The following is a 27,378-nucleotide window of genomic DNA, read 5'->3' as shown; positions in this document are numbered from 1 at the left end:
TTCATAGACGCAGAGAGCGCCTAATTTAACTCGGCAATGCCCTAAGCCCTGGCCTGAGAATCGATAGCCACAAGTTGAGTGGAACATACTGGACAATTCATCCATATCTGACTCAAGTGCCAATGCCGTTAGGTGGTTTGAGCAGAACATGTCAAGCATCAAAACGGAGGTCTGAAACAGGATAACCAGAGTATTCCAAATTGTTTCTAGGTCTAATTGATCAGCACGATGATCTCCGTGGGGTGCTTAGGCCCTTCGTTATTTGCGACTACTGTCATTGGCTGTCTGAAGGTTCTTTTTTTGAGTGTTCCCCTCTTTCAACCTGCTTTTTCTGCACGATAAAGGCTCGCGAGATTGAACATGTTTTGCCGAGAGCAGGGTAGCTTCTGATTGGTGTTGAGAATAATCCATGATAAACCGGCTGGATGTGTGTAAATGATTTTCTTGGGTGCCATTGGGCGATGTGACCGTAGTTGTATTGTACAGATGGGTTGATAGTATACTTCAAAGACAAAACTCCGTCCTAAGCTCCTGCTATGGCTCGTACAAACAGTGATACCTATCCCGGTGCGCGTAGGGATCAACAGAGCACTGAAAAGCCGGAATGAACAAATTGGCCAAAATAAGGAAGTGAAAGGCGATGCTGTGATATGTAGCGGTATGGCACCCTGATTACCGCTTGGGCCATTGCTTCCAGCCACGGCCGTGACCTCTCTGGTGCGCCGAGTCAGCATTATTCCCATCACTTCAAAGGGAAGGACCAATCGATTACTAACCTGCTTCCACATACGGACCATCTCGGGCATACCCTCCATTGCCTTGCGGCGATCCTCGAGACGTGATTCCATGGTGCGCTCCCACTTGTGACCCTTGACCTTGTGGCCAACACCAGTTCCCTTGACCTGCAAGCCACGCTCTGCGCGCCGTGTCTCCTTGAATTCAGGTGATTTGCGACTGGGAGGAAGAAGTGCATGCACATTGTATTTGATGGCCAGCTTCATCAAATCGGCTTGCTGCCGCAACCCGTATTTCGGTGCCTCCCATTTGCCGTATCGCTTATGCGGAAGAAATGGATTGCGGAGTGCATCACTAGTCACGAGGAGTGAGCGCGAAGGAGTCCAGCCATGCTTTTTCTCCCCTGGTGCACCCTTGGCATCGCGGTCGGGGGTGTATGGTGAATCTACCTTCATCGGTACATAGCCCTCACCGTTGGCAGGGGCAGGGCGGCGGACAGCTGCGGAGTGGGATTGTGGAGGATACCGAGCGAAGAAATTTACCAGACGTTGTGGAAGATTCTCCAGCAGTTTGCCTGACTGATTTAAAGCCGACATGATGGATCTTGGATGGTGTTGGATCCTAGTGTGCACAGGTGGTTCCAAGATTGCTTGTGAATGTTCTGGTCAAAAAGTTGATACCGCCTGGGAGTCATGCCAAGGCCGTGGGACTATGGAGCCTTATTCCTAAGGTGTACATAATTCTGCCGCGGCAAACCCCCAGAAGGCCTCCAAACCTTAGCTACCTAGGCAGGTACCCGTGGACCCGTCCAAGCCAAGCTTAGTCATTGCTCCCACCGCCCCGAACCACACCGCCTCAAACCACACCGCCCCCCAGCCCCGGCAGTGGGCTGCATAACCAAAGATGCTCGCCTCAGGCATCAGACTTCCTATCTTCGGCTTTTCAGTCTCGTTTCAGCCCCAAGAATTTCCTACCTTCACAAGATTCATTGTTACCGTCGCTGCTATTTTATTGATATCTGCAATTTCATACCTATTGTCTTACTCTGGGGTCTCAACTTCGCGCGCGCATTCTCAGCACTGCGACCATGGCCGACTATCAGTATGGAGGCTCCGAAGAGGAGAATGCGGAGATTAGAACTCTCGAGACCGAGTTGGTACGTGTTCTATCTGTATTCATGAGCGTGTCTCTCGATAACTGACGTGTCTATGTCTTATAGCTTGATGATCCCGACAACTTCGAAACATGGGAAAAGCTGGTTCGCGCTGCCGAGGGCCTAGAGGGTGGAATCAATCGCAACTCCAGCCCCCAGGCAATCACAACCGTCCGCGCAGTCTATGATCGCTTCCTCGCCAAGTTCCCTTTGCTCTTTGGATACTGGAAGAAGTATGCCGACCAAGAGTTCTCCATCACTGGCACTGAGGCCGCTGAGATGGTATGCAGACACACTCCTTGGGCACCAGCCTCTTCCTTTTCATGGCTTCGTACTAATTTTGTCGCTCTAGGTCTATGAACGAGGCATTGCTAGCATCTCGCCATCTGTTGACCTTTGGACCAACTATTGTTCGTTCAAGGCGGAGACTTCGCACGATGCCGACATCATTCGAGAGTAAGTGAGAGTAGAAACGGACCTCTTCCCTTTCCCTATAACCATTACCGACGCAGCCCACGAAAGTTCTCGTGATGCCGGTCACATATGTTTCTTGGATATTTCGATATACAGCCAGTCTCATTGTTGATGGGTGAGAGCCCGCTCGCCGCTTTACTTCCTTGACCTAAGTGGAGTCTACTTCTCACCCATAGCTCACTCAGGCTGCATTTCTGCTTTGATTGGCCGAATCATCACTTTCTTGCATTGGAGGTCAAGAAATAATACTGCTCGATGGCTCTTTACGGAGCATTAGATACCCACCTATCCCTTAGCTTCATCCACCGCACTCATTGATTACTTGGGTCTTCACAAACGGACAGAGTTGACTACTCGTGTTTTCCATCTTCATTACCCCTGTCCTGTTTCCTAACACTCCTGTCCCAGCCACCAAGTCCATGTGTCCGCAACTTGCTAACTTAAACACCTCCAGGCTTTTCGAACGGGGTGCAAGCAGCGTTGGTCTTGACTTCCTCTCCCATCCCTTCTGGGATAAGTACATTGAATTCGAGGAGCGGGTTGAGGCCCACGATAAGATTTTCGCAATTCTTGGGCGTGTTATCCATATCCCCATGCACCAGTATGCCCGCTACTTCGAACGGTACCGTCAGAGTGCGCAGACACGCCCGTTGTCCGAGCTTGCCCCAGCAGATATCATGGCCTCATTCCGCGCTGAGATCGAAGCTGCATCGTCCCAGCCGGCTCCTGGAGCCAAGGCTGAAGCCGAGATCGAGCGGGATCTCCGACTTCGCGTGGATAGCTACCACCTCGAGATTTTCACGAACACTCAGACAGAAACAACTAAGCGTTGGACGTTTGAATCGGAGATCAAACGTCCTTATTTCCATGTCACTGAGCTCGATGAAGGCCAGTTGACCAACTGGAAGAAGTATCTTGACTTCGAGGAAGCTGAGGGTTCGTTCGCCCGCGCTCAGTTCTTGTACGAGCGGTGCCTGGTCACTTGTGCCCACTACGATGAATTCTGGCTTCGATATGCTCGCTGGATGGCTGCTCAGCCTGACAAGGAAGAAGAGGTGCGCATTATCTACCAGCGTGCCTCGTATCTCTACGTCCCCATTGCAAGCCCCACTGTCCGACTCCGCTACGCCTACTTCGAAGAGGTGTCGAACCGCGTGGATGTGGCGAAGGATATCCATAGTGCTATTCTCATGTATCTCCCTAGCCACGTCGAAACCATTATCTCACTCGCCAATCTGTGTCGTCGTCACGGAGGCCTTGAGGCTGCCATTGAAGTCTACAAGACACAATTGGATTCGCCAGAGTGCGAGATGGCTACAAAGGCTGCTCTTGTTGCCGAATGGGCCCGCCTTTTGTGGAAGATTAAGGGCAGTCCTGATGAGGCTCGCAAAGTTTTCCACGAGAACCAGCATTACTACCTCGACAGTCGGCCCTTCTGGGGCAGCTATCTCGTCTTCGAAATTGAGCAACCCACCAGCGCCGCTACTGAGCCGGTTCAGTACGAACGTATCAAGCAGGTCATTGCTGACATCCGGTCCAAGAGTGTTCTGCAAGTCGACGCCGTCAAGGAACTTGTCCAAATTTACATGACATACCTTCTCGAACGGGGCACCAAAGATACTGCGAAGGAATACATGACCCTAGATCGAGAAATCTATGGCCCTTCATCTGTGGCTTCTGCTCGAACTGGCGGGACTGTGGCGGTGCACCCCACCCCTGCCGACGCCCAGTTTGCTTCAATTCCTCACATTCAGCCCACACAGGATGATGCTGCGGCTGCACAAGCATATGCTTACTACCAACAGACCGCAGCGAATGGCACGACAGCTTGAAACCCAAGAGTCATGCGCACGTCTCTCAAAGCCGACGACTCCAAGTATGGGTACGTTTGTTAACGAATGGGTTCGATTCTGGAAGCTCTGCTGGTACCTTACCTTTCGGTGTTTTTGTCTTCGTTACTTACCCTGGCATATTGATTTCCCTGGGTGGGTGAGTTCCTTTTTCATGTAGTATCATCCCCGTTGCCCGTGCTGTGCAACATTCCCTTCTAGCGATTTTGACCCAGCTTAAAGACAGCTTCTTCTCACACTTGTCAGATGTGCTGGTGTCCAGACCCTTCTTAGGGCTCGAGACAGGTTTATTATGATCAATTCGAGATTGGATCCTTTGGGACCAATTGTATTCTAAGGTGGCTTGTCTTTCCACTGAAAATTAATTCAAAATGATTCAAAATGATTCGTCTCTGATCTTGGGTAGCCTTGTTAGACTTGTACCCGGCAACTAGATTCTTCAGTGTGATAAGGATAGGCAAAATGCTCTTCTAGTCGGAGATTTACATGAAGCGCACAGGCGGAGGCCAAATCCCATCCTTCGACCACCGTGCTGCTTTATGGAGCATCTTCAATCTGATTTGCTTCGATACGGCCGACTATTTGCCTCTGAAGAAAGATCTCGTTGGATGAGACGCGCAAAAAGTGCCGGAGCGATGTGGTTGATGTGCACCTTAAGTGGCTTTGCATTGTTTTCATTGTCAGGTTCTAATAACCAGACGAATGGTCTAGGAGCGTCACACGATTGCAAGGCATCTTGATCCACACGGAGAAAGGAGTCCCGTCGTAGACCAACAGGGAATTCGTTGCTGTCTCGCATAGAGGCGAATCGATCCCGGAGATCACCGGTGTCATCTCAGGTCCCATCATCCTCTACCCAATGAAGACCAAATTTTGCAATAGCGCCCTCATTTACTAAGGTCTCAAAACAATGTAAGCCGCGTTGAACGGCAGTTTGGATCTGCTTCTTATACAAGGGTCACTTCGGCACATCTGGAATTAATATGACTAGGCCGCAGACTGCTGCTTCGGCGAGACTTAGGACATGCTCCTGCCACGACACATGCATAGCATATCGAATATTCCGTTGATCGTCGTCATTAAGAATAGTAGAGGCTGTGACGCTGGCGTCGCTCAATTTTTGCTTCACAGCTCCGGCATTCGCGTGGGTGTCTTTCAACTCTCGTGTTGTAACGACATCAGAGGCTTCGTGGGTGAGATCTCGATCAGCTTCGCTGAGTTGCACCCGCTCATTCAACAGTCTTCCGGCTTGGCCATGGACGACGCCGGCTACCACTCTGTGAGCCTCTTGGTATTTGAGGGAGTTCCGGTTTCGAGTAGCTTTTGAAACTAGATCGGAAAAGCTCAACCCATACCTATTCCGGCAGAGATCATCTTCTTGTTTGGGTGGGCGGCGGGTGATATATTTTCGCTCTACATCAGTCAAAGACGAAGGATTGGTGATGGCTCAATTGTAGAGAGTGCGGGTCACCTCGTTTAGGGCTAGAGGAGTTTTGTCTACATTGACTGTGACAAGACCATCGTACATCTGGAAAGACATGGTGGGTTGATATTAAGAATGTGGATCCGAAGTGTGGAAGAGGCTAGGTCTTCACAAGGGTCAAGAGCCGGGGCCTCGCAGCGCCTAACATCCTACTTAGTAAGAGCAACAGTTCGCCAAGGTGCTTGCTACGCTGAGCAAAATATCACCCGTATACGCCTCTAACCCGGCGGTCGCTTTCGGATAGCTGGTGATAATTTCTTCTAGGTTTCTATGGACTAGTTGAAGAAAGCTTCCATTTAGGATATCCATGGATCTATAGATACTATCATTTAAGTACAGAAATTGTTAACAGGCGCCTACGACGCCTACCGCCCGTGGGGGCATAGGGTAGTGCCCACGGGTATACCCGTAGAGCTATGGTACCCCTCCAGCTCCAGCCCTGGAGCGGCACCCAGTTGAGGATGGGTTTATATAATACTGAGCATGGGTACAAAGTAGGAGTAGTACCTACTGACATACGATTCGGTTACGGTACCCATCCCCAGCTCTTATATCTGGCAATGGGTACCCACATGTGATTTGTTACGCTACCTATAAAGAAATCAATTCATCACGTTGATGATATACCTTTTCTACGTATTTCTTGGAAGCGATTGAATTTCTATCTTCTAGTCAATATTGATCTAGAGTAGAAGTAGCTATTCTAGAAATTTCTGATTAATTTCATTGATATTTGTGTAACAAAATGATATATATATATCTATGCATATCTACCTACTTAACTATATATTACTACCACCCTTCCTACTTTATCTGATATTTATAATATTTACCTTATGATAGTCATTATTAAAATAATCTCTTCTCTTCATAGATCAAAAAATATATCCTGAAAGGTATAGTATAAAGGTGATTAATTGATTTCTCTACAAGTACTATATATTATGTGTACTATACGGAGTAGTGGAAGAATAGATAGGCCGAAGGACTGAAAAGGGAGGTCAATAAAAGTGATAAAGATGATTTTGTACAACATACGGAGTAGTTAAATAGCAATTATTATATAATAAACTGGTTACGCTACCCACTGCCAGGTACATACAGGAGCTGGGGATGGGTAGCGTAACAAATCACATGTGGGTACTCCGTACCCATCCTCAACTGGAACCCGGACGGAGATCACATGTAGATAGTGGATAAATATGATCACGTGTCTTGTACCACGTGACTACGCGTCTGGCCCTTATCATGCTCCGTAGAAATTCAATATCACTCCCATCTCGTGTCTAGTCTGGTGGTTTCATTAGCCCTCATTTCTCTCACAGACACAAGTCATGGCCAACGGCTCTGAGGGTTTCCCCCGTTCCCTCCCCCAGATCCGATCGAGCGCCCGCCCAGCCCGCCTCCACCTCCTCCAGAAGATTCGGCCGCACCTCCACCGCCGCCAGACAGTATCGCCCCTCCACCTCCTCCCGATGATGTACCACCCCCGCCCCCCGCTGAGACTCAGAAGAAGCAGAAACTGGGATGGGGTGCAAAGAGACCGACTGTCACTCCGTTGAGTGTAGAGGAATTGATACGCAAGAAGAAAGAAGCAGATGCGGCAACAGCGAAGGTAAGCTTGTCCTCCTGGAATGATGCAATATGACACAGGATTCCGTGGCATTTACTGACAATCATTGCTGCAGCCTAAATTTATATCTAAAGCTCAACGAGAGAAGCTAGCGTTGGAGAAACGGGCTCAAGAGGTTGAGGCAGAGCGACAAGCCAAGGCCCACACCAATGGTGCTGATCGCAACGGTTTTACATCCGAACAATCGTTGGCGAGGTCGCAAGACTCTCGTGATATTCGGGAATCAGCGGTCCACCATGTTCCCACCGGACCACGATCGATGCGCGACGGACCCCCAACCGGACCTGGCGGTATGCGGAAGGGAGGCCGACAACACAATCAGCACCTTCGCGACCAGGATATGCCACCCCCATCTAAGACTAAAGGCGAAAAGCGTCTTACCGAAGAAGACGAAGCAGAAGCGCTGGCTAAATTGACCAAGCATCGATATATGGGAGCCGACCAGACGTCGAACTTCTCGGCAAAGAAGAAGCGCAAGCGTACCGCAGACCGCAAGTTTAATTTCGAGTGGAATACCGAGGAGGATACAAGCGGCGACTACAATCCTTTATACCAGCACCGACATGAGGCCCACTTCTTTGGCCGGGGCCGTTTGGCCGGCTTTGGCGACGATGTCGCCGATGACGTCGCGCGCAAATACGCAGAGGCATTGGTGACCCGCGACCAGGAAGCCGGTAGCGCACGAGCCAAAGAAATATTGGAGATGGAACGCCGGCGACGCGAGGACAGTACCCGCACACAGATTGACAAGCATTGGAGTGAGAAGCGCTTAGATCTCATGCGCGAGCGAGACTGGCGTATCTTCAAGGAAGATTTCAACATTGCCACCAAAGGTGGCAGCGTGCCCAACCCCATGCGCTCATGGGAAGAGAGTCAATTGCCGAAGCGCTTATTGGAGCTTGTTGACCGTGTCGGATATAAGGACCCAACCGCTATCCAGCGCGCGGCAATTCCCATCGCTATGCAGTCGCGTGACCTGATCGGTGTCGCCGTGACAGGTTCCGGTAAAACGGCCGCGTTCCTACTACCTCTTTTGGGTCTACATCTCGACGCTACCGCGGCTTGACGAGAATCCGTCTCTCAAAAACGACGGTCCATACGCTATTGTCCTAGCACCCACACGTGAATTGGCGCAGCAGATCGAGATCGAAGCCAGAAAGTTTACACAGCCTCTCGGATTCAATGTGGTCAGTATTGTCGGTGGCCACTCGCTCGAAGAGCAAGCCTACAGCCTGCGCGAAGGCGCCGAAATTATTATTGCCACACCTGGTCGTCTAGTCGACTGTATCGAGCGTCGAATGCTGGTTCTCAGCCAGTGCTGCTACGTTATCATGGACGAAGCAGATCGTATGATCGATCTCGGCTTTGAAGAGCCTGTCAACAAGATCCTGGATGCCCTTCCCGTCTCCAATCAAAAGCCCGATACAGAAGAAGCTGAAGATTCAAGCGCGATGAGCCAATACAAGTACCGCCAGACGATGATGTACACAGCCACTATGCCTGCAGCAGTCGAGCGTATTGCTCGCAAGTATCTCCGCCGACCAGCCATCATCACCATCGGTGGCGTCGGTGAAGCCGTCGACACAGTGGAGCAGCGTGTGGAGATGATCTCTGGCGAAGACAAACGCAAGAAGCGCCTCGCCGAAATCCTACAATCGGGCGAGTTCCGTCCCCCGATTATCGTATTCGTCAACATCAAGCGAAACTGTGACGCTATCGCGCGCGAGATCAAACAGATGGGCTTCTCCTCGGTCACTCTACACGGATCCAAAACCCAAGACCAGCGTGAAGCCGCGCTCGCCTCCGTGCGCAACGGCTCAACAGACGTTCTCGTCGCAACTGACCTCGCAGGAAGAGGTATCGATGTGCCAGATGTGTCACTGGTCGTCAACTTCAATATGGCGACCTCGATCGAAAGCTACACTCATCGTATCGGTCGTACTGGCCGTGCTGGAAAGAGTGGTGTTGCTATTACCTTCCTGGGTAGCGAGGATAGCGATGTTATGTATGTTACACCCGTTCCTCTCCCCTTGACACTTTGTCGCCGTCTCAACTTACTAATTTTTCTCCAGGTACGATCTCAAACAAATGCTGATCAAATCGCCCATCTCGCGTGTCCCCGAGGAACTGCGCAAGCACGAAGCGGCGCAGTCCAAGCCCACACGCGGTGCTGGTGGCAAGAAGATCGAGGACAGTTCTGGGTTCGGAGGCAAGGGTGGATGGGCATAGACCTCTCTGTCTTTATCTGTCATGCATTTTTTCTTTCTGTATTATCTTTCATTGATACCACCCTTTTTTTAATATGGTGTTTTCAATGCATGTTTGGCAGCCAGGTTGGCCACATGAGGTGTTTTGCTGGAAATCAAATACACCGTTTATGACCCCAGGAGGATCTTATGCCATTCGTCTCAACATCTACTTGTCTATTGCTCATCAATGTAGTTGGTTATTGTACTTAGGACGGATATCTATATATCTAGCTAGTCCTGGTCCAAACGAGCACTCTATAAGAGATTGGATGATTGAGTAGAGTATGATTTTGGCTTCAAGAAGCACATCCCGCGTGCTTTGCGTAGATCACAAGGTAAAAATAATGTGCAGTCGAAGGAAAGTCTGCTGCGAGCCCTGAAAGACAAAGAATCCTGGTGTTCCAAGAGGTCTATGAACATTGCTCATTCATTTTTTTGAAATACAATTTACAGCTTGCTCTGGAGATAGCTGTTGCTGCTCAGCCACTGCTCAACATCGTCGCGGTCACGCTTGAGCCAGTTGATCTTGGCACGGATGGAGTCGAGGCTCTGCTCAACAGCACGGTCGAAGCCCTGCAAAGAAAGATCCGAGTTAGTAAATTTTACAAAAAGATGAATTTTCAGAGTAAAATTCGGGGAGGGCTTGGTAAAGTCACAAACCTTAGTATCCTTAGAGGCGAAGAAGTCCTCAACGTCCTTCAACTGTGCCTCAGTGCAGAAACTGGCAGTGGTCAGCTGGACAACAGTGCCCAGCATGCCAAGACCGGGAGGAAGACGCTTGTAGATGTCATCCCAGTTGGACTTGAGCCAATCCCAGCGGCCCTCAATACCAGCTGGGTGGCTGCGGAGGCCACCAAGAGGCATATAAATATCCTGACTCTTGACCTCCTCGTTCATGGCAAGGCCAAGAGTGCGGGAGATAAGCTTGGGATCCTCAGAGGCACCGAGGCAACGCAAAGCAGTGGTCTTCTCATCTGAAGTTGGGGCGTGGCGGAACCGGTCCAGTACCACTTCATACTCCTTGGCACCGCCGTGCTTCAGAGCAATGGTGAAAACGCTGCCGCGGATGTTAGGGTGAATAGCGGAGAGGTCGCCAGCAGCGAAGCGGGCGAACATGTCCAAGGCGGCCTTGACAACAATCGGGTCCTCGGCCATACCGGCAGAGCCGAACATGAGGGCCTTAAACTGTTGCAGAATGTGGTCGTCGTTCTCGGGGAACTCCCAACCGATCTCGTGGGCCTTGGGACCAACCAGCGAGCGCTGGAAGGCCTTGAGGGCATCCTTTGTCTTGTCATCCTCGAAGAGCCAAGCAGCGCGCAGGGTGCCGATACGGGTCAGGATCTCATTCCACACGACAAACTCTGACTCAGTGTCAAGGCCCTGAAGCAAGGAAAGCATACCAGAGGTGCGCTGGAAACCAGAAGCAGCGAGGGCACCCGAGTCGGCAATCATGCCGGCACGGTCCTCGACGGTCAGACGACCCTCACGAGCAGCCTGTCCGAGCTTCTTGAGGCGCTCGGGACTGTATGACGTGCGGAAAATAGCAGAGTGGTCGGCGTTGAGCTTGAAGAAGTCCAGGTCAGGAATGGGGAAGTCACGCTCACGTTCCGTCAGCATAGTGTCTTCATCGACACCCTTCTCAGTGCGCAGTCCGAGCATCACAGGGAAGAGGGTCTGATCTTCCTCGGGGCGAACGTCACCGGTGCGCAGGAAACGGTTCTGCTTTACGTGAATGGAGGAGTTTTCCTTGTTTTCCGTGACACTGAGGACAGGGAAGCCAACGTTCTTGGTCCAAATATCCATGACCGACTGCACAGGCTTTCCGCTAGCATCACCAAGAGCAGCCCACAGATCACCGGTTTCGGTGTTACCGTAGGCGTGCTTCTTGATGTAGTTGCGGACACCCTGAAGGAAGACGTCTTCGCCCAGATACTTGGAGATCATGCGCAGGACAGATGAACCCTTGGAGTAGGAGATAGCATCGAAAATCTGGTTGATCTCATCAGCACGCTTGACAGGCACCTCAATGGGGTGACTACTGCGCAGCGAGTCAAGGGAAAGAGCGCTCTGCAGGTTGTCGATAACGTAAGTCTGCCAAACCTTCCACTCTGGGTAGAAGACGTTGCAAGAGTACCACGACATCCAGGTTGCGAAGCCCTCATTGAGCCAGAGTCCATCCCAGAAGTCCATAGTGACCAAGTTTCCGAACCACTGGTGGGCCAGCTCGTGCTGAACGGTCTCAGCAATACGCTCCTTTCGAGACGCGCCACTGTTCTTCTCATCCAATAGCACATCGACAATACGGTATGTGATCAGACCCCAGTTCTCCATGGCTCCCGCGCTGAAATCAGGCACGGCGACCATGTCCATCTTTGGCAGCGGGAAATCACTATCAAAGGCCTTCTCGTAGAAGGCTAGAGTCTTGGCAGCAAGCTCCAATGAGAAACGACCGTGCTCGATATCCTGATCGGGGGTGGCGTATACGCGAATGGGGACCCGGAAGTTCTTTGTCTCGATGTAGTTGAGGTTTCCAACAATGAAAGCAACGAGATAGGTGGACATGAGGGGCGAAGTGGTGAATTTCACAGCCTTCTTCGCACCACCCTGGACCTCAGTCTCAGTGTCAACATCCATATTGCTCAAGCAAGTCATGCTCTTATCTGCGACCAAAGTCACAGTGAACTTGGCCTTGAGAGCAGGCTCGTCAAAACAAGGGAAAGCCCGACGGGCATCCGTGGGCTCCATCTGAGATGATGCAATGTACTTAGTCTCGCCATTCTCCTTGTATGAAGATCGGTAGAATCCGGCCATGTTATCATTGAGAATGCCAGTGAAGGTGAGCTTCAACTGAGCATCTGACCCCGCAGAGATAGCCTGACCGAATTTGATAGTTGCGGTCTGATCATCCTTCTTGAAAGAAATTTCGGGCTTGGAGTCTACCACCGAGCCTTTCGCCGAGATAATTGCGCTGTGAATTTCGATTTCGTTGGAATTGAGGGTGACGAAATCGGTGTCTTCGTTCACATCGAGGCTAGAAGTAGATGTCAATGACTGTGATATGGAGCTACACACAAATGACATACTCGATGACAACTGTTCCCTCATATGTGAACTTCTCAAAGTTGGGTTCGAGAGTCAAATCATAATGCTGGGGTTTGACATTTGTAGGTAGGACTTCACGGCCCTGGACAACTGTTGACCCGGCGGTCTCACGGCGGGAGCTGCACATTCTGCGGTAGGAGCAGTATCGTTTAGAGGTCTGTGATAGCGGAGAACGAGAGCGACGTTGAACTGATCTAGGGACTGAAGCTTGAGAGCGAGCGGAAACAAAGAGGGGGAGGGGGATCTGGCGGAAAGAAGCGGTGGCTTTGCTTGCTGCAGAAGCACACGCGTGGAGAAGCGGCGCATCAGCTCCACGAACCCGAATACCGGGAGAAAGAAGAAAGAAAAAAAGAAAGAGGAAAATGAAGGGGTATTAGTATTAAATAATTAAATAGAACCAAATGTGAGAACAATTGAACCACAGACTTGATACCAACGGTCAAAACAGAAAAACATGAGATCAGAGTCCGGCAAATGCGAAGGCGGTGAACAGCAGTGGCTCTCCTACTTTTCGTCCTTTTTTTTTCTTCTTCTTCTTTTCTTTTCTTCAACACGCAAGTTCACCCAGTGGATGTCTAAATTCTACATGACAGACAACTGATTGGAATGGCTTTCATGCTGTTATCTTGCAAGACAATACACCAGCAAGTTTGAGGGGCTCATGACAGTTTCAATCGATTCTCTTGGGTGGGCTACCATAGAAGACTGGAACATACAGCACCGCGGTTCATTGCTCTGATGTCACAGTATGACAGGACAGTTGGTAATGAGGTTTCAATAATGACAAATGCTTCTATTCCGCTATTACCTATTACTAGTAGTATCTGGTGGGAAGAAAGTCCCAGTCACCATGACAAAATCTATCTCCGACATAAGAACTTAAAAACCAAAGCAATCCCATTTTATTTCAACATCCAGTATCACTAAGAGTGTACTGCTTGAGCCTGTGGCAGTCGCGTAAAAACACTCCGTGACCACCCATCGGAATCCACTACGGACTCCTTGACGAGAACATACCCACCAATCCGAGGCATCAACACCGCCCAAACAACATAGTAGATTGCTCCGGCTGCGAAAAGCCCCAGGGCTACCACACAGTGAAGGTAGTATGGTAGCTCTTCGTACACATTCTGGCCACCGCTGGGCGGCACATATGGTGCAATGGCGAGGTACAGATTGGACAACATGAAGAAGATGGTGACGGGTAGGGTAGCACGGATTCTGGGCGCCCAGTTCGGGTAATTTTTCTCTTTGGTGAGGTAGATATGAACGAGGCCCGCGGCAACGAAGAAGTTGACAATTGAGAGGGGGTAAGAGATTAGGCTGCAAGAATTGGTCAGTAATGATATTTATTGTGCCTTCAGGAACTACATACTTGAGGAGGAAATTGTATGCGTCACCGGGAGGCGGTGCGAGCATGATAACGACCGAGACGATATAGTGCTCAAGCAAGCCAGCGGCTGGGGAGTGGAAAGGCCAGTTACTGGCCCAGATCTTAGAAAAGGGCAAGACACCTTCACGGCCGAGCTCTTGGACAACTATATCGAGCTCATATTAGTATACTGTTCAAACGTGCAATCGATAATACATACTTCGCCCTTGTGAGAAGATGACGGACAGCACATTGCCGAATGCAGAGAGAGCCACAAAGACCGACATGACTTTTTCAGCCTGTTTGCCGAACATGTTTCTGAAGAACACGGCGGCCACGATGCTGCCAGACTCGAGCATTTCTTGCTTCGATACAGCGGCGAAATAGGCAATGTTGACAAACATATACAAAATGCCAACCGATATGATAGCAATGGGGGCTGCAATCTTCAATGTGCGGGCAGGGTTCTTTGTCTCGCTCAAGGCCTGTAAATGTAATTAGCAATATGATCCAAATCAGAAGTCATATTTTCATGTCCTTACATAGTTGGCATTAGAGTAGCCAATGAAGGACCAGATGACATTGTACAAGGCCATGACAATTCCATATCCGCTTCCCTGAGTGCCTTCAAAGGCATTGGTGAAGTTATGCGGCGTCTCGGCCTTTGTATGGCCACCAAGTGCCACCCAACCAGAAACAATGATGAACAAGACGATGATCAACTTGATAACACCAAGTGCATTCTGAAGGCGGATACCCCATTTCAAGGCAACGGAGTGGATAAGAAAGGCGGCAGTGAGACAGGCCATGCCAATTCCACGCTGGTTCCATCGTCCGACCTCCACATCAGCTGCGTTGAGGATATATTGGCCGAAGACAACGCTATTACTTGCTGCCCATCCGAGTAACACGGCATAGGCGGCAAACATGGCAGTGGCCAGGAACTTGGGCTTTTTATAAACATACTCGAGGTAGTTCTTCTCGCCTCCGTTTCTATACCCAGCCAGGCCAATCAGTCATGTGTTCCCTTTGATCCTTTCGTTCTCAATAACATACCGTGGAATCGCAGTACCCCATTCGAGGTACACTGCCGTCCCAGCCAGAGCAATTATAGTGCCGATAACCCACATGAACAATGAGAGACCGACACTCCCGGTCAATGCAAGGATGGTACTCGGTGTGGCAAAGATACCCGTGCCAATAACCCGGTTAAAGATGAGGAGGGCAGCGCTGAAAATGCCAATCTGACGACGGCTGTCGGGCGTCGTTTCGAAAATATTTCCTTCATCTGAAGGTGAATTAGAAGAGTCACTCGGCCATCATTCAATCCTCATCAAGACAAAACATACACAATCCAGAGATACCATCGGCTCGCCGGAGGCCATCATCTCCCGCTGACTTTGTATCAAGTGCGGGTGACTTGTGAGAAGCCTCGACAAGAGGATCAACCGGGTCAGTCATTATGTTGGTTATACAGATCGAGCCACTCTCCACACGGTGGACCTGATCGACGAGTATTTATATCCAGCTGAGCGTCCCGAAGGCAAATTCAGCACGGCTAGCAACGGCGTAGAAATGAGGTGCTAGCACTAAATGTGATGCCATAGGTCACTGCGGCTGGGCAGAGTCTTATAGTCTTATATTACCTTGGAAATCAAAATCACAAGTTGCAAGCGAGGCATCACCAGATCGAGGCAAAGGTCCTAGCTGAATTTGTGGCTTTTTTTTTCTCCCTAGACTGCGGCCCACTCGTTTGAAGTAATTCCAGAAGCTTTAGGGAAGCCGGGGAATTGCACCATCGCGCACCATTGCCTGGGCAGGCCGAATATCATTTCTACCGTTACATATGAAGTTGGTCCAATTAGAACCCTCACATTTGCCTTGGAAAACAAGAAACAACACATGATTCATGGCGTCTGTATTCACCATCATGGCGCAATATAAAAAAAAAAAAAAGGAAAGAAAAGCCTCGGACATCGGGGATGCCGGGGTTCAGTGGGCTGCCGAGAATCCATTCAGGGCCGGGCCGTGCTAAAACGTTGTATATTGTACGGAGTAAATGTGGTCCCTGTAAATCCATGTCAATTGATCGAGAAAAAAAAAAAACCAAGTTGGAGTCGGTTGGAGTCCGTCCGAAGCTGTAGGTCAATGGTCTATATCCTCCATGGGAAAGTATGTACGGAGTCAGTTCATAGAGAATATCCCTGGGCATGCGGCAAAGCCAAGAGGCGAGTTAAATAAAGGGCAAAACTATGACACATAAGTCAAGCACGCCATCTGTAGGGTTCTTTGCGTTTGATGCCAAGCTTAGCATGTTACCCTACTCCACCAGGTACGCTCCACTAGTCCATGGCGATATATAACTTCTTTCTCTATGTACAATACATCTGGCAATATCTGCATATCCCGGACAACGCCGTGACCGTATCCCCAGCCCAAAAAACTCAGTGCCAATCTGTATACCGTGGGTTCCCCGGTCAAACGCCAGTAACGAAAAGTTAAAAAAAAATAGCAAGACATGGCATAACAAGAACATAACTCCCCTGGTCTCGTGCTGTAGGATATATGGCAAAACTGGAGCTGGAAAGAGAAATTGACGAATATGAACGAAGAAATGAGATCTCCGGAGAGAAATAAGGGGCTGAGAAATGAGAAAAGGGAAGAGGAACATGACCCTGGACCCGGAAAGCTAACCAACAGGTACCTTATATAAAAAAGGACAGGGGGAAAACTCAATGGTTCACGTCGCGAGTCAAGCCGTACACATGAATGGCTATAATCATGACGCTACTGGATTGAACAATATCGTAAGAATCCCAATCAATTGGGCGGAAATTGGGGGAAGACCAAGGTGATCATCTAGGCGGTGTCACCCCCGTAGGATATGCAACAGGAGAAACGGTAGAGGTAGGTGTCTTGCCTGCACTACCCACCGGAGTCGGCACCGAGGCTCGCCTGGATAGAATAGCTACCTTCTTCCGGACAGATGCGAGACGGCCACGCATACTGGATACAACTGGATCAAGGTGTGAGTTTGGGATAAGCTTCGGGGGTGGATTTAGAGAAAACTCACGTTTCATAACGACCTGCCGATCCTCGACCTGCAGCTCGTCCAAAACAACCTTGTCATTAGGTTGCGAACCGCTTTGCCGTTCGATATTGCTACCTGGCATGGACCGCGTTCCGTCATCCTCAAGCACAGCTTCGAGCATGCGAATCGCGGTGACATATGTAATTTCGCAGTTGGCAAGATCTTCGCCAGTCAATTCATTGATAGCGGCCGCCCGGCTCATCTCGAGTGCTCGGTCATACATGAGCCTCTCTGCTGTCACGCCAGGGCTCACCACTACATCGGCGGTTGAGCTTGAGCCAGCCGTGGAGCCAATTGAATGGTTATCCGGATGGCTAGGGTGATCGGGTGGCAATCGCCGTTGCCCCTCGATGAGTTTGAGGCGCACAAATTCGGCTTTTTCGATGACCTCGTTGAACCGACTGCGCACCCATTGCACCACGTAGTTGATCCTAGTACCGGCAGCTGCGCTCATGCTGTCTTTGCTAGGAGACTCTCCATAGACCTCTTCACGGTTCTTGCGCGACCACCAAGCCCCGGCGATATCCATTGATTTTGCAAGCAAAGACAAAGCCTTAACATATAGTACCAAAGCTTCTTCGGATAACGTAACAATGGCATCCACTGTCAGACCATCATCGGGGTCGGCAGAGTCTGGTTCAATGTTTGTCTCCATCGGTCTCGCACATGGGTCAGTCGGTGCCGAAGGTGCTAGCGGGATAAGCTGTTTGTATTTCACCTCAGCAAATCCGAAGACAACGTCACTACGCGTAGCACATTCCTCGATTTCCTGAACTGCTCTGTAGTCTTCTTCGACAGTTGCATTGGGTTTGGAACCATCTCCGGTGATCAAAAGACTAGCATTTGCAGCAGGATAGGTAGGGAAAGGGTTGTAGGCTAGAGGCGGCGATCGCCCGCCTTTAGTGATGGCAAGGGGAGGAGAGAAGCCCATTCCGAACAAACGACCACTGGCCATGTTAAGTGCTTTTGAGATTGCCGAGGTCGCTGACGTGGGACTTTGGCCGTAACGTCGCTCGTAGGAATGTTGACGCTGGTGTGTGGAGTCTGCTCGCGAACGCCCCGACACAACCTGCATGGCTTTGGCCGCATTGGAATGGGGAGAAGATGGCGACACCGTAGGTAGACCCTGCGTTGTTGCCCGACGGCTTCCGGCGCCAGGCTGTCCTGGCCGAGAAAGCCCGCCTTGAAGGCGTGGGCTGTGGGCTAGTTCATCTGCAAAGGCGTTGACCTCCACGGCTCGCTTTTCGACCACAACATAGTCTCGTTCAAATGCCACTTCTTGTGCAGCGCGATCTCGTGCCTCCTGGGCACGGAGTGTTGACTCGCTTACTTTGGGAGAGCCAGTGTAGGTATTTCGATTTCTCTGCCGATCCATGGCCGCGGTAGTTGCGTGACGATCGATGAGCTCCTGGCGTCCTGGAGCAGTGGCAAGCGTGACAGGGGCAGGTCGTTGAGGTGGGTTGCCTCCCGGTTGTTGCTCTCTAGAAATGCCTGTAGCAGGCCGGTCAGCGCTTCCCACACGGCGCATTTGTGTAGCGGTTGGTGGCGTTCCTGATTTTCGACGCGTTGAAACAGGTCTTTGGCCGAGAGGATATACAAGTTTGTCCTCTGGCCCTGTATCATAAGGAGATTCTTCGGTCTTCGCGACAAGCTGTCTCGGATGGGGCGATTGTTGTGGCTTTGGAGCGTCATCCGCCACCAAGCCAGGAATTGGATCCTTTATCACATTGCTGTTGAAAAAATCGGGGAAGTTTAATCGCTCCACTGGGTTCCGTTTCAGAAGACCTCGAATTAGCCTTTTAATGTCGTCTGAAGCGGGGTTATCTTCAGGGAAGCGGATTCGATCTTCTCCCTTCTCAATCTTTCGCAGCAACTCGACGTGATTTGTAGCTCGGAACGGGGGTCGGCCCACTACCATCTCGTAGAGCACAGTACCTACCGACCACAAGTCGGCTTTGGCATCATACTTCTCATACCGAAGAATCTCTGGCGCCATGTACAACGGAGATCCACAAAGTGTCTCTGCTAGTGAAGTGGCGGGTAGAGATCGAGCAAAGCCGAAATCTGCGATTTTGAGCATGGGGAGGGACTCGAGTCCAGTCATGGGCTCGTAAGAATCATCGCTGCCTTTATAGGGAATCACCTGGGCAGCTCCATTCCGATACGACGAAGGTGAGGGACACAACAAAAGATTCTGTGGTTTGATATCTCGATGAATGAGGTTTCGGTCACGTAGGAATTTCAGTGCGCTTGACAGTTGTTTGAGGAAGTGCCGGGTGACCACCTCATTGAGCGAGGCGCCGGGTGCATTTGGATACTTTGCAATCATATCCCGAGTGTATTTATGTGATCCAAGAGTATCTCGGCGCTTGATGAATAGAGAAAGATCCCCCAGCGCACAGTATTCCATAACCAAGTGGATGTGAGAGGTTGATTCATGACAGTCGATCAGGGCCACAATATGTGGATGCTGGAGGCCCTTGAGGATATCGATCTCGGACGAAAGGTTCTCCTTGAGCTTTTTGTTGAGCTTCGACAAGTTTACGGACTTGATAGCTACATATGTTTTTGTTTTCTGTGTGACCACAACCGATTAGCATTCATCACTCAACATATGAGAATAAGGCACGACTCACCGTATGAAGACCTTGATAGACCGTCGCGAAACTACCTCGCCCGATTTCATCGAGCCGCGTATAGCGACCGATAGACATTTCTGGACGAGAGGGCTCACGCGATCTCCTTGAGTTATGAGTCGCCATGACGGCGATGGGCACGCCAATGCCTGTTCTGTCTCTGGTAGACTTGCGCTGGGGGAATAGATACCCAGTCACACCCCAGCAACCACAACTACCTCAGCAGCAATGTAAACGTTCGAGTCGAGAGGCCCATCAGGGTAGCTATGCAAAGAATGACGCTACTTCCGGGAAGCCTGGAAGGGTCGAGGAACCACCGGGAGAATGGGTCTGGGAAGGTACTTTCAAGGGGTGCCGTGGGACGAGACCGGTCAACCCGGGTAGATTATAAGAGATGCTGTCGATGTAGAGGATGTACTTGAGGGAAGCAAACAAACGTTGATCCAAAACACTTAAAGCGGTGAAAGATGTTGATGCAGAATAGCCAAATGAGGGGGGATGGTTGGAGATTCGAGTATAATAGAGAACCAAAGATCTAAAGGGGCGAAATGATAGTTCTCATGGAAGAGCAAGATGATGTGATGATGGACGCGGGAAGAGAACCCCAAGACCCAAGGGTACTCCACGATTGGGGGTGTGACCCAACGATAACGAGTGACAAGCGGCGATGATCGCGTAAGGCGGTCAGAAGGGCGGAGATCTGGAATTCCCGATAAGATGAAAACGTATGGGAAGAAGCTTAGAAATCTAAAGCAAGGGATAGGTGGTAGACAAATGATGGTTAAAAGGGATCGAAATTATGAGAAATTTAGAATACAACCCTCTTCAAAACATCAAACTGCGAACAGAAGTCCAAATCAGAAAGATATAGCCCTGGAGGTCATGTGCTTATCGATTAGATAAGGCCGAGATCGGCACAGATACCGAGATCTCCAGTAGTCCTCACAAGGTACCGGAGACTTGTGGGTAAACAACATATTCTGTGGGGCATGACTCAATATATAGTGTCTGGGCTCTGTCAAGGCTCCTCTACTCCGTACATATGTATTCCTCAATATTCACGCATCTGCCTGTGCAAGGTTGCAAGGTGACTGATCACAAAACCTGGTGAAACTGTATGGTGACGGAAGCTTATCTGCAGCCTATGAGTCCCAGTCATGGCGCAGCAGTTAGTCGAATTGAGGAAAAAGGGGGGCAAGCTAAGGCAAGGCAGATATGCAATAACGCGCCGCTAGTATAGGCATCCAAAAACGGTCTCTCGTTGAGTAGTCGAGGTCAATCTATACATCCTCAGGCTATGTGCCCCACTATACTATACAAATGCCGCAGGAAGCAGGAATATGATAGGCAGATAATCACGCGCAAACCTCCGAGCAAAAAGGAAACAAACAACAAGGGCAAGAAATGAAAAGCAAACAAGTCGCGCAGTTATATACATCAACGTGGCAAATCAGACGCCGAGACCCCGCACCAGCAACCATAACACCACTGGGACCACGACGTTGTCATTACAGCCAGTGAGTATCGCCTCGGTGGCGCTCGTTCCGGCTGCCGCCAGAACCGCCTTGAGCAAAGTACTGGCCCAGAAGTGAGCGGAGAAGGCTGTCCCTTCGGTTGATTCGAGCCCAGACACGGGCCAACCACCGAGCACCAACCAGGCACGAACCGCAATTAGTCCGCAGGTTACAGCTGCGACAAACGCTACGCTGCCTTCAAGTGATTTGCCGCCACCCCAGAACCATTTCAGCCGACCGTACCTTCGGCCAACAAGCGATGCGGCCGCGTCGCCCATGCCAACACAGATAACTCCGCTGGCCATGCTCACATCTCGTGACGGGATCTCCCAACCAGCCCAGGGGCCTAGGCCAGTCCGAGGAAGATCGGAAAGCGACAGCCAAAGGGGTATCGAACATCCAATTAACAAGAAGATGTGTGAGATGATGACCGGGCCACGGTGATCACGGCCGTCAACATACGGGGCCAGGAAATAAGTGAGAGGTCGCGAAATTGGAGGTAGCTGAGAGGCGCGAAACAGGTCTAATAGAAGGAAGATGGATAGAACCAAGGCTAGCGCCATGGCGCAGAAGGCTGGATCCACAAATATAGCAGGAAGGAACATAAGCACCATCATGCCGTGGAAAATCTTGCGGCGCGTATCGACTTCGGCAACAGAGGTGAGTTTAACAACGATGGCCAGGCCTGTCAGCAGTACCAACACGCAGTAGCCACTGAGTAGCAGTCGGGTGATCGCCGCCCCAAAGGTGACCTGGCGAATGTGTTCCACCGACCCGAGGAAGCAGGACGCACTCAAAATATCGGCATCAGGGCGAGGTGGCAGTTGAATCCAGTACTCAAGGTTCAACATGAGGACCCAAAAGCGGATCTTCGAGAAATTCCCAAAAAGATAGCCTATAGCCCAGCCAAACGGATCCTGGCCTTGCAGTGCGTGCTCTGCTACGTACTTTCGGATGGGTCCAAGGATGATGATCAGGCACAAAACATAAACGTAAAAGGCGTACAGCCATTTGCGGACCTGCGCCTGGGCTGAAGTGAGCGAGAGGAAGGAGGCCAGACCAGGACCCATCATTTTCTTGCGTCTACCACCAGGAGTAGTGCGAACACGTTCCTCTCGAACAACTTCATCAAATGCAGATATGGTATGGCGTCGTCGATGCACATTGCGGGCATGCCGCTCGAATAGCTCTTCCGTTGTGATCTTGTAAACCGCAGATGCTGGCTCTGCCGGCGGGTGGGAAGAGCGACTCTCCCGCGTAGTCTTCGTCTTGCGCGGTCTTAAAAACGGGAACCCATTGGGCCCATCACTGTCCGACGAAGCATCGTCCGATGGAACGTGCCCCGTTCGACTCAACTTCTCGCAAAGTCGATGGTCCATCATGTTCAAGAATTTGCGGAAGAAGTGCGAACCGTGCGGGGCACGGCGGAATTTCCAGCTAGGAATTCTGGCTAAAGAGACCTCCCAACGCAGTATATGTCGACAAGAAGCAAACAAACACATGCCACCAAGCCATAACAAGGCTTTTAGTATCTCCATCTGGGGAGAGGCCGCAAACAAGTACAAATTGATCAAAGCAGTTGTCAAAAGCTGCAGCTCAGCAGGAAGAATGCTGGTCGTCAACAAAAAGTCTAAAGTGGGTATCAACGCTTGATGCAAAGGGAAAAGAAGGATTAAAAATTCCGCGTCGAGCCCGCGAAGCGTCAGTGGTTTGGGCACTGTGTGGTCCAGGGAGAAATGTTCTGCAACAAGAATGGGAATCATCGAGACCATCCAATGGAGGGTATTGAATCCATTAGTTTTGGTCTGAAATGGTATAAGAGGCGCCGGTAAAGAGGACAGGCTGAGGATGATATTAGGCATGATAAGTGGCGGAAGATGGTTGGACAGCGACAACGAAACGAAGATGGGGATAAGAATCGGATAGAGAAGAGGAGCCGGATCGAAGCTCGAGGGGATAAAGAAGTATGTCCGTTTCGTAGACCAGATGCGCCAAATGCGCCAGCTTCGGCCCTGCGATGCACGAACAACGAGCGGATAGGCGCCATAGAGTCCCAAGACCACGAGGCCATGAGCGGCAATCTCTGCAAATCAATCAGCGCAGTCCACTTTCTTGGTGATATCAAATTCCGTTTTCCACGTACCCTTTCGCCATTCCCAAGCTAAAGAGCGCGCTCCGTCTTGGTACAAGACCACACCACCCACAGACAGCAGAAGCGTAGCCTCCATCAACCGCCGGAGGACCTCTACCCGTCTCTCGCGTCTAAACCGCAGTCTCTCCTCAAATGCCTCTTCCTCAAGTTCCTCCTCCGAGCTCCGCCGCGATGGCCGGAGCATAGGTCGCACAAATGATGGCCATGGTTGCATGCCAGGTAGCCATGAGTCGACCTCAGTTGGACCAACCCCGCCAGATCGTAGGCCTTTTCGAGGATGGGGTGGGGGGGGCAGGTAGTCCCCTTAGAACACCGGTGCTTTCATCATCTGCCTCTGTACCACTGTCGCTGGTTGTTCGCGAGGATCTGGAGTACGAGGAGGGCGGGTGGAGACGGTCGCCGTGCTCGGAGGGAGTGCATGATCCGAGCCGCCGGCTTCTGTGATATGGATGGGGGGAGCGATTGAATAATCGGACGTCCTCGGCGAACGCTTCGGGGGTTAGAGGTATGCTGCTGCGAGGCGTCGCTTCTTGTTCTTCTTTCCACGGCGAACTCATGGCGCCATGCTTATGTCGATGAATACGTCATGTCGTGGTGGGATAGTGATGTACAGTGTATATGGAGGACAAGAGGACTCCCGAGAAAAGAGTGGAATACCTAACAATTCAATCCCGTTTATTTTGGGTGTCGGGAAATATTGAAAACGTGGCAGAGGGAGAATGACTGTTGCTATCTTTCCTGAATGCGGAAGGGATTTTGCCTATCACATGCTGGCGGACAGTGCGCGCCGTACATTGATGTACAGAGCATAACGCGGACGATCGACGATCTCTGATCGCTGATTATTATTGAGTTTGATATTTTGTCAAATCCAGTCGCTTTATTCTTTGTTAAATAGTTCCTAACTAAGCTGCTGCAGGACCACACCTGCACTCAACCTTCGTCCTTCTCGCCCCCATACGGATCTGCATGGCACAACCTGCCCTGGCCATAAGGCTTCGGGCACTGCGTGTGTGATGTATAATACAGCCTGAGATAGACTGGAATCTCGACAGTGGGCCTCTTTCACTGATCTCAATATTTGCTTCAATGTATCGTCCGACGAACCCGCGTCGATCTCGATATTGGTATACTTGTAATGATTGTCCATGGTAGTTGAAGATGTCCCACCTTTAATGTCGAGCTTGACCTGCTCACATCGACCTCCCAGCCCTTGCCATTCAATATCACTTCCTCTTGGTAGTTCGTCCACTTGAACAGCCAAGAATGGTGGAATGCAAGTGTGAGACTCAACAAGAGCAGTAAACTTGGGCAGGCTCGGCACAGGGGCATCGGTCAGCTCCTCTGCCTGGCGGCCATATTTGATATCCCACGCATCCAGCTGTGGCCCATCGTCGTCATCCTCATCTTCATTATCTGGCAAAGCATGCATTCTTTCCCAGAGGCGCCATGCGACTTGCGCTTGGGTATTAGCGTGTTCTCCGCGCGCCAAGAAGGCCACCGCACCGAGCCACCAGTTTACCTGCATGGCTTCACCAATTCTCCAGAGGTGCTGAAGGGACAGTACAGCTCGAAGACGGTAATTTTCAAGCCATGAGCCCGGCCCCTCCACTTGCGCCAAGTCCATAGAAGCAGGGTCTAGAGGAATCTGGCCAGCAATGTAAACGAGTTTGCTAGCGTTCTGTAGCGGAACTGACAACGCTTGGGAATATGGTCCAATATTTGCGGGGGCCCAGTATGACCTGGATTGAACATGCAGGGCCTGGCGCCGATCTCTCGCCCCCAGGTCGACCACAAATGTGACCATCACCTTGACGTTGGACGGGAGTCGGTCTCCGCATGCCACTGTAACTCGTGCGGGGGGGTTTGGTTTCTTGAATAGTGAGACGTAAATATCATTCATTGATCCAAAGTCGGCCATTGAATTCAAAAGCACCGTAGCGAAAACAATGTCGTCTGTTGATCGGGAACCCGACTTGGGATGAGCAAAGGACTTGAGTACTTTCTCAACCTTATCTGAAATCGCTTTCATCTGCTCACCTGCCCCGGGACCAGCCTCGGGGGCAACAATATTTGAAATAGTCCACGTAGAACCAGACAGCCGATGGACCGGCTCACAGACAGGCCAATCTGGCGACCGAGCAGTACTCGTCAACGCACGCCAGTTCGAATCATCAATTGACTCGGAAAGATCCAATGCAGATCCCAACACACCCTCGAAGACTGCATCTAAAACTCCGGGTCTCCTAATATCACTCGGCGCAACCCCATCGCCAATCTCCCACGAGCTCTTAGCCGTACACCTAGCACCCCTCAATCTAACAAACGCAACACCCCCTTCCCCAGCCTTCTCCTCCCGGCTACCAACCTCAATCCTCTGCTTCCACAAGAAACCAGGCCCATCCAGCGCAAGCGTCTCATACTCTCCGCCTTCACCCAACACCGCACCACGGATATCTTCCGCAGCCGCAAACCGACTCATAGCCTTAACAAGACACCTTCGCATCATGCGGCCACCACTCCCAGCACCGGACACATTCTCCCACAGAAAGCCCTCGTCCAGACCACCGGAGGCGACCTTGATAATACGAGCATCGCATCTGGCGGCTGCCATATCCTCCAAGAGCCCCGCCTGGCGTATTGCCAGAGTATCTACCGATCTGGCAATGGGAGCTGGAAGTGACGGATACATCCATAGCCAAGCGAGGGGTACCAGGCCCAGACGGTTAGCGACGTTCTCAATTCGTGTGCGCTGGTATGTAGAGAGGATAGCACCTGCAGAGACGGCGTTTGCTTCTGGATGGGCTTGTTTTATGCGGGTCAGGAGCGGGACGAGAGATTCGGTCTCATCTTCATCGGTTGTTTTGGTTCCATAGATGCGGGATGTGTCGACTGCGCCGCCTGTGATGGGTTGGCGGTAGAGGGGTATTTGGAGGGCTGTTTCGTAGAGAGGGATTATGCTGTGACCGATGGTTTGGTACATGAAGCTATCGATGTCTTCTTCTTCATCTTCGGGATTCCTCTTGTTCTGCGGTTCTGGGTAGAGGTTGGCTAAGGCGACCACTTTATGGCCGTTGCGAATGCAGTGGAGGATCGAGTAGAGGGAATCTTTTCCGCCGGAGATCAAGGCGATCACGTTAAGCCCTGGGGCTGAAGGTTGTGAAGACATGACTGTATCCCCAGAGTTCTAGAGTCCAAGTTTTCGCAGATTTGGATGGGTGCGGGTTTGATGGGCGGGGGGTACTTTTTGCCGTCCCCACCTTTGCCCGGGTGAATCTATCGACAATCGATAGACCGATAAGATGGGAGGTACATCTTGAGGAATCCTAGGGAATGAACATGGATGGAGCATGGCTTGTCCATCATGTTAGAAGATGTGGGCCAAAAACCCGAATTCTCCTTTACTCTTACTACACTGTTCAGGTTCAAAGAGAGTAAGATAATTCTTGTAATTTGATGTATGTAAATCAACATCTAAAAGATGTGACCTGTAACCAACACAAACGGGCGTTGCAATACAAGAGGGTATGAAAAAAAAAATAAGGGCAAATAGGGGGTCAATTAACTTATACACGAATGTGACCAGCACAAAGCAGATAAAAGATCAAAAAAAAGGTACCAAAAAATATTACATCGAATAGACAGAAACAAGCATGAACGAAACGGTGGAAGAGAAAAAAAAAAGAGGGAAAAAGTCACAGAGAAGCGAAGTAAACAGGGTACACGAATGGAAGAAACCCAAAGGTTCAAAAGTGTGAGGCACATTGCTCACGCCGAAAGTGATGGTCCAGGAGAGATTGGAGAGAACAAACATAACAAAAGAAAAAAAGAGCAAAAAAAAACAAGGTGACAAAGGAAATAATTCCACACCATCCCCAGGCACTATCAAAAGATAGAGGCCATTCGCTTTATATTTCGTTTTTTTTTTCTCCCT

At 50.6% G+C, this 27,378-nt stretch overlaps 10 protein-coding genes across 10 annotated transcripts; 2 read left to right on the top strand and 8 right to left on the bottom strand.

The window, feature by feature from the left end:
• Positions 1 to 672: 672 nt before the first annotated feature.
• N7500_005163 (mitochondrial 54S ribosomal protein mL59) lies at positions 673 to 1,331 on the bottom strand (the record flags this gene model as incomplete). The annotated part of the gene is made up of 2 exons (XM_056676308.1): positions 673 to 714; positions 777 to 1,331. The coding sequence occupies 2 exons, from the start codon at positions 1,329 to 1,331 to the stop codon at positions 673 to 675; spliced, it is 597 nt and encodes a 198-aa protein (XP_056531308.1).
• Positions 1,332 to 1,822: 491 nt separating this feature from the next.
• N7500_005162 (putative mRNA splicing protein (Prp39)) lies at positions 1,823 to 4,194 on the top strand (the record flags this gene model as incomplete). The annotated part of the gene is made up of 4 exons (XM_056676307.1): positions 1,823 to 1,891; positions 1,955 to 2,170; positions 2,241 to 2,344; positions 2,817 to 4,194. The coding sequence occupies 4 exons, from the start codon at positions 1,823 to 1,825 to the stop codon at positions 4,192 to 4,194; spliced, it is 1,767 nt and encodes a 588-aa protein (XP_056531307.1).
• Positions 4,195 to 5,170: 976 nt separating this feature from the next.
• N7500_005161 (uncharacterized protein) lies at positions 5,171 to 5,752 on the bottom strand (the record flags this gene model as incomplete). The annotated part of the gene is made up of 3 exons (XM_056676306.1): positions 5,171 to 5,532; positions 5,568 to 5,625; positions 5,684 to 5,752. 3 exons carry the CDS (start codon positions 5,750 to 5,752, stop codon positions 5,171 to 5,173), a joined length of 489 nt encoding a protein of 162 aa, XP_056531306.1.
• Positions 5,753 to 6,808: 1,056 nt separating this feature from the next.
• Positions 6,809 to 9,557, top strand: prp28 (mRNA splicing protein PRP28; the record flags this gene model as incomplete). The annotated part of the gene is made up of 5 exons (XM_056676305.1): positions 6,809 to 6,831; positions 7,094 to 7,310; positions 7,384 to 8,332; positions 8,442 to 9,333; positions 9,401 to 9,557. The coding sequence occupies 5 exons, from the start codon at positions 6,809 to 6,811 to the stop codon at positions 9,555 to 9,557; spliced, it is 2,238 nt and encodes a 745-aa protein (XP_056531305.1).
• Positions 9,558 to 10,024: 467 nt separating this feature from the next.
• On the bottom strand, positions 10,025 to 12,806 carry N7500_005159 (M1 family metallopeptidase; the record flags this gene model as incomplete). The annotated part of the gene is made up of 2 exons (XM_056676304.1): positions 10,025 to 12,608; positions 12,661 to 12,806. The coding sequence occupies 2 exons, from the start codon at positions 12,804 to 12,806 to the stop codon at positions 10,025 to 10,027; spliced, it is 2,730 nt and encodes a 909-aa protein (XP_056531304.1).
• Positions 12,807 to 13,602: 796 nt separating this feature from the next.
• Positions 13,603 to 15,512, bottom strand: N7500_005158 (high affinity methionine permease; the record flags this gene model as incomplete). The annotated part of the gene is made up of 6 exons (XM_056676303.1): positions 13,603 to 14,002; positions 14,055 to 14,217; positions 14,272 to 14,536; positions 14,594 to 15,044; positions 15,108 to 15,339; positions 15,401 to 15,512. 6 exons carry the CDS (start codon positions 15,510 to 15,512, stop codon positions 13,603 to 13,605), a joined length of 1,623 nt encoding a protein of 540 aa, XP_056531303.1.
• A 1,394-nt stretch (positions 15,513 to 16,906) lies between these two features.
• Positions 16,907 to 19,856, bottom strand: atg1 (serine/threonine protein kinase ATG1; the record flags this gene model as incomplete). The annotated part of the gene is made up of 2 exons (XM_056676302.1): positions 16,907 to 19,717; positions 19,779 to 19,856. The coding sequence occupies 2 exons, from the start codon at positions 19,854 to 19,856 to the stop codon at positions 16,907 to 16,909; spliced, it is 2,889 nt and encodes a 962-aa protein (XP_056531302.1).
• A 1,372-nt stretch (positions 19,857 to 21,228) lies between these two features.
• On the bottom strand, positions 21,229 to 23,658 carry N7500_005156 (uncharacterized protein; the record flags this gene model as incomplete). Its single annotated transcript, XM_056676301.1, has 2 exons — positions 21,229 to 23,375; positions 23,436 to 23,658. The coding sequence occupies 2 exons, from the start codon at positions 23,656 to 23,658 to the stop codon at positions 21,229 to 21,231; spliced, it is 2,370 nt and encodes a 789-aa protein (XP_056531301.1).
• Positions 23,659 to 23,680: 22 nt separating this feature from the next.
• On the bottom strand, positions 23,681 to 24,001 carry N7500_005155 (uncharacterized protein; the record flags this gene model as incomplete). The annotated part of the gene is made up of 1 exon (XM_056676300.1): positions 23,681 to 24,001. The coding sequence occupies one exon, from the start codon at positions 23,999 to 24,001 to the stop codon at positions 23,681 to 23,683; it is 321 nt and encodes a 106-aa protein (XP_056531300.1).
• Positions 24,002 to 24,345: 344 nt separating this feature from the next.
• N7500_005154 (diphthine--ammonia ligase family protein) lies at positions 24,346 to 26,613 on the bottom strand (the record flags this gene model as incomplete). The annotated part of the gene is made up of 1 exon (XM_056676299.1): positions 24,346 to 26,613. The coding sequence occupies one exon, from the start codon at positions 26,611 to 26,613 to the stop codon at positions 24,346 to 24,348; it is 2,268 nt and encodes a 755-aa protein (XP_056531299.1).
• Positions 26,614 to 27,378: the final 765 nt, after the last annotated feature.

This window comes from Penicillium coprophilum (assembly GCF_028826855.1).
Source record: "Penicillium coprophilum strain IBT 35676 chromosome Unknown utg000004l_segment0_segment0, whole genome shotgun sequence".
Taxonomy (NCBI): Eukaryota; Fungi; Ascomycota; class Eurotiomycetes; order Eurotiales; family Aspergillaceae; genus Penicillium; species Penicillium coprophilum.
The sequence above is the reverse complement of the archived record's forward strand: the minus strand, read 5'-3'. Positions and strand labels throughout refer to the sequence as shown.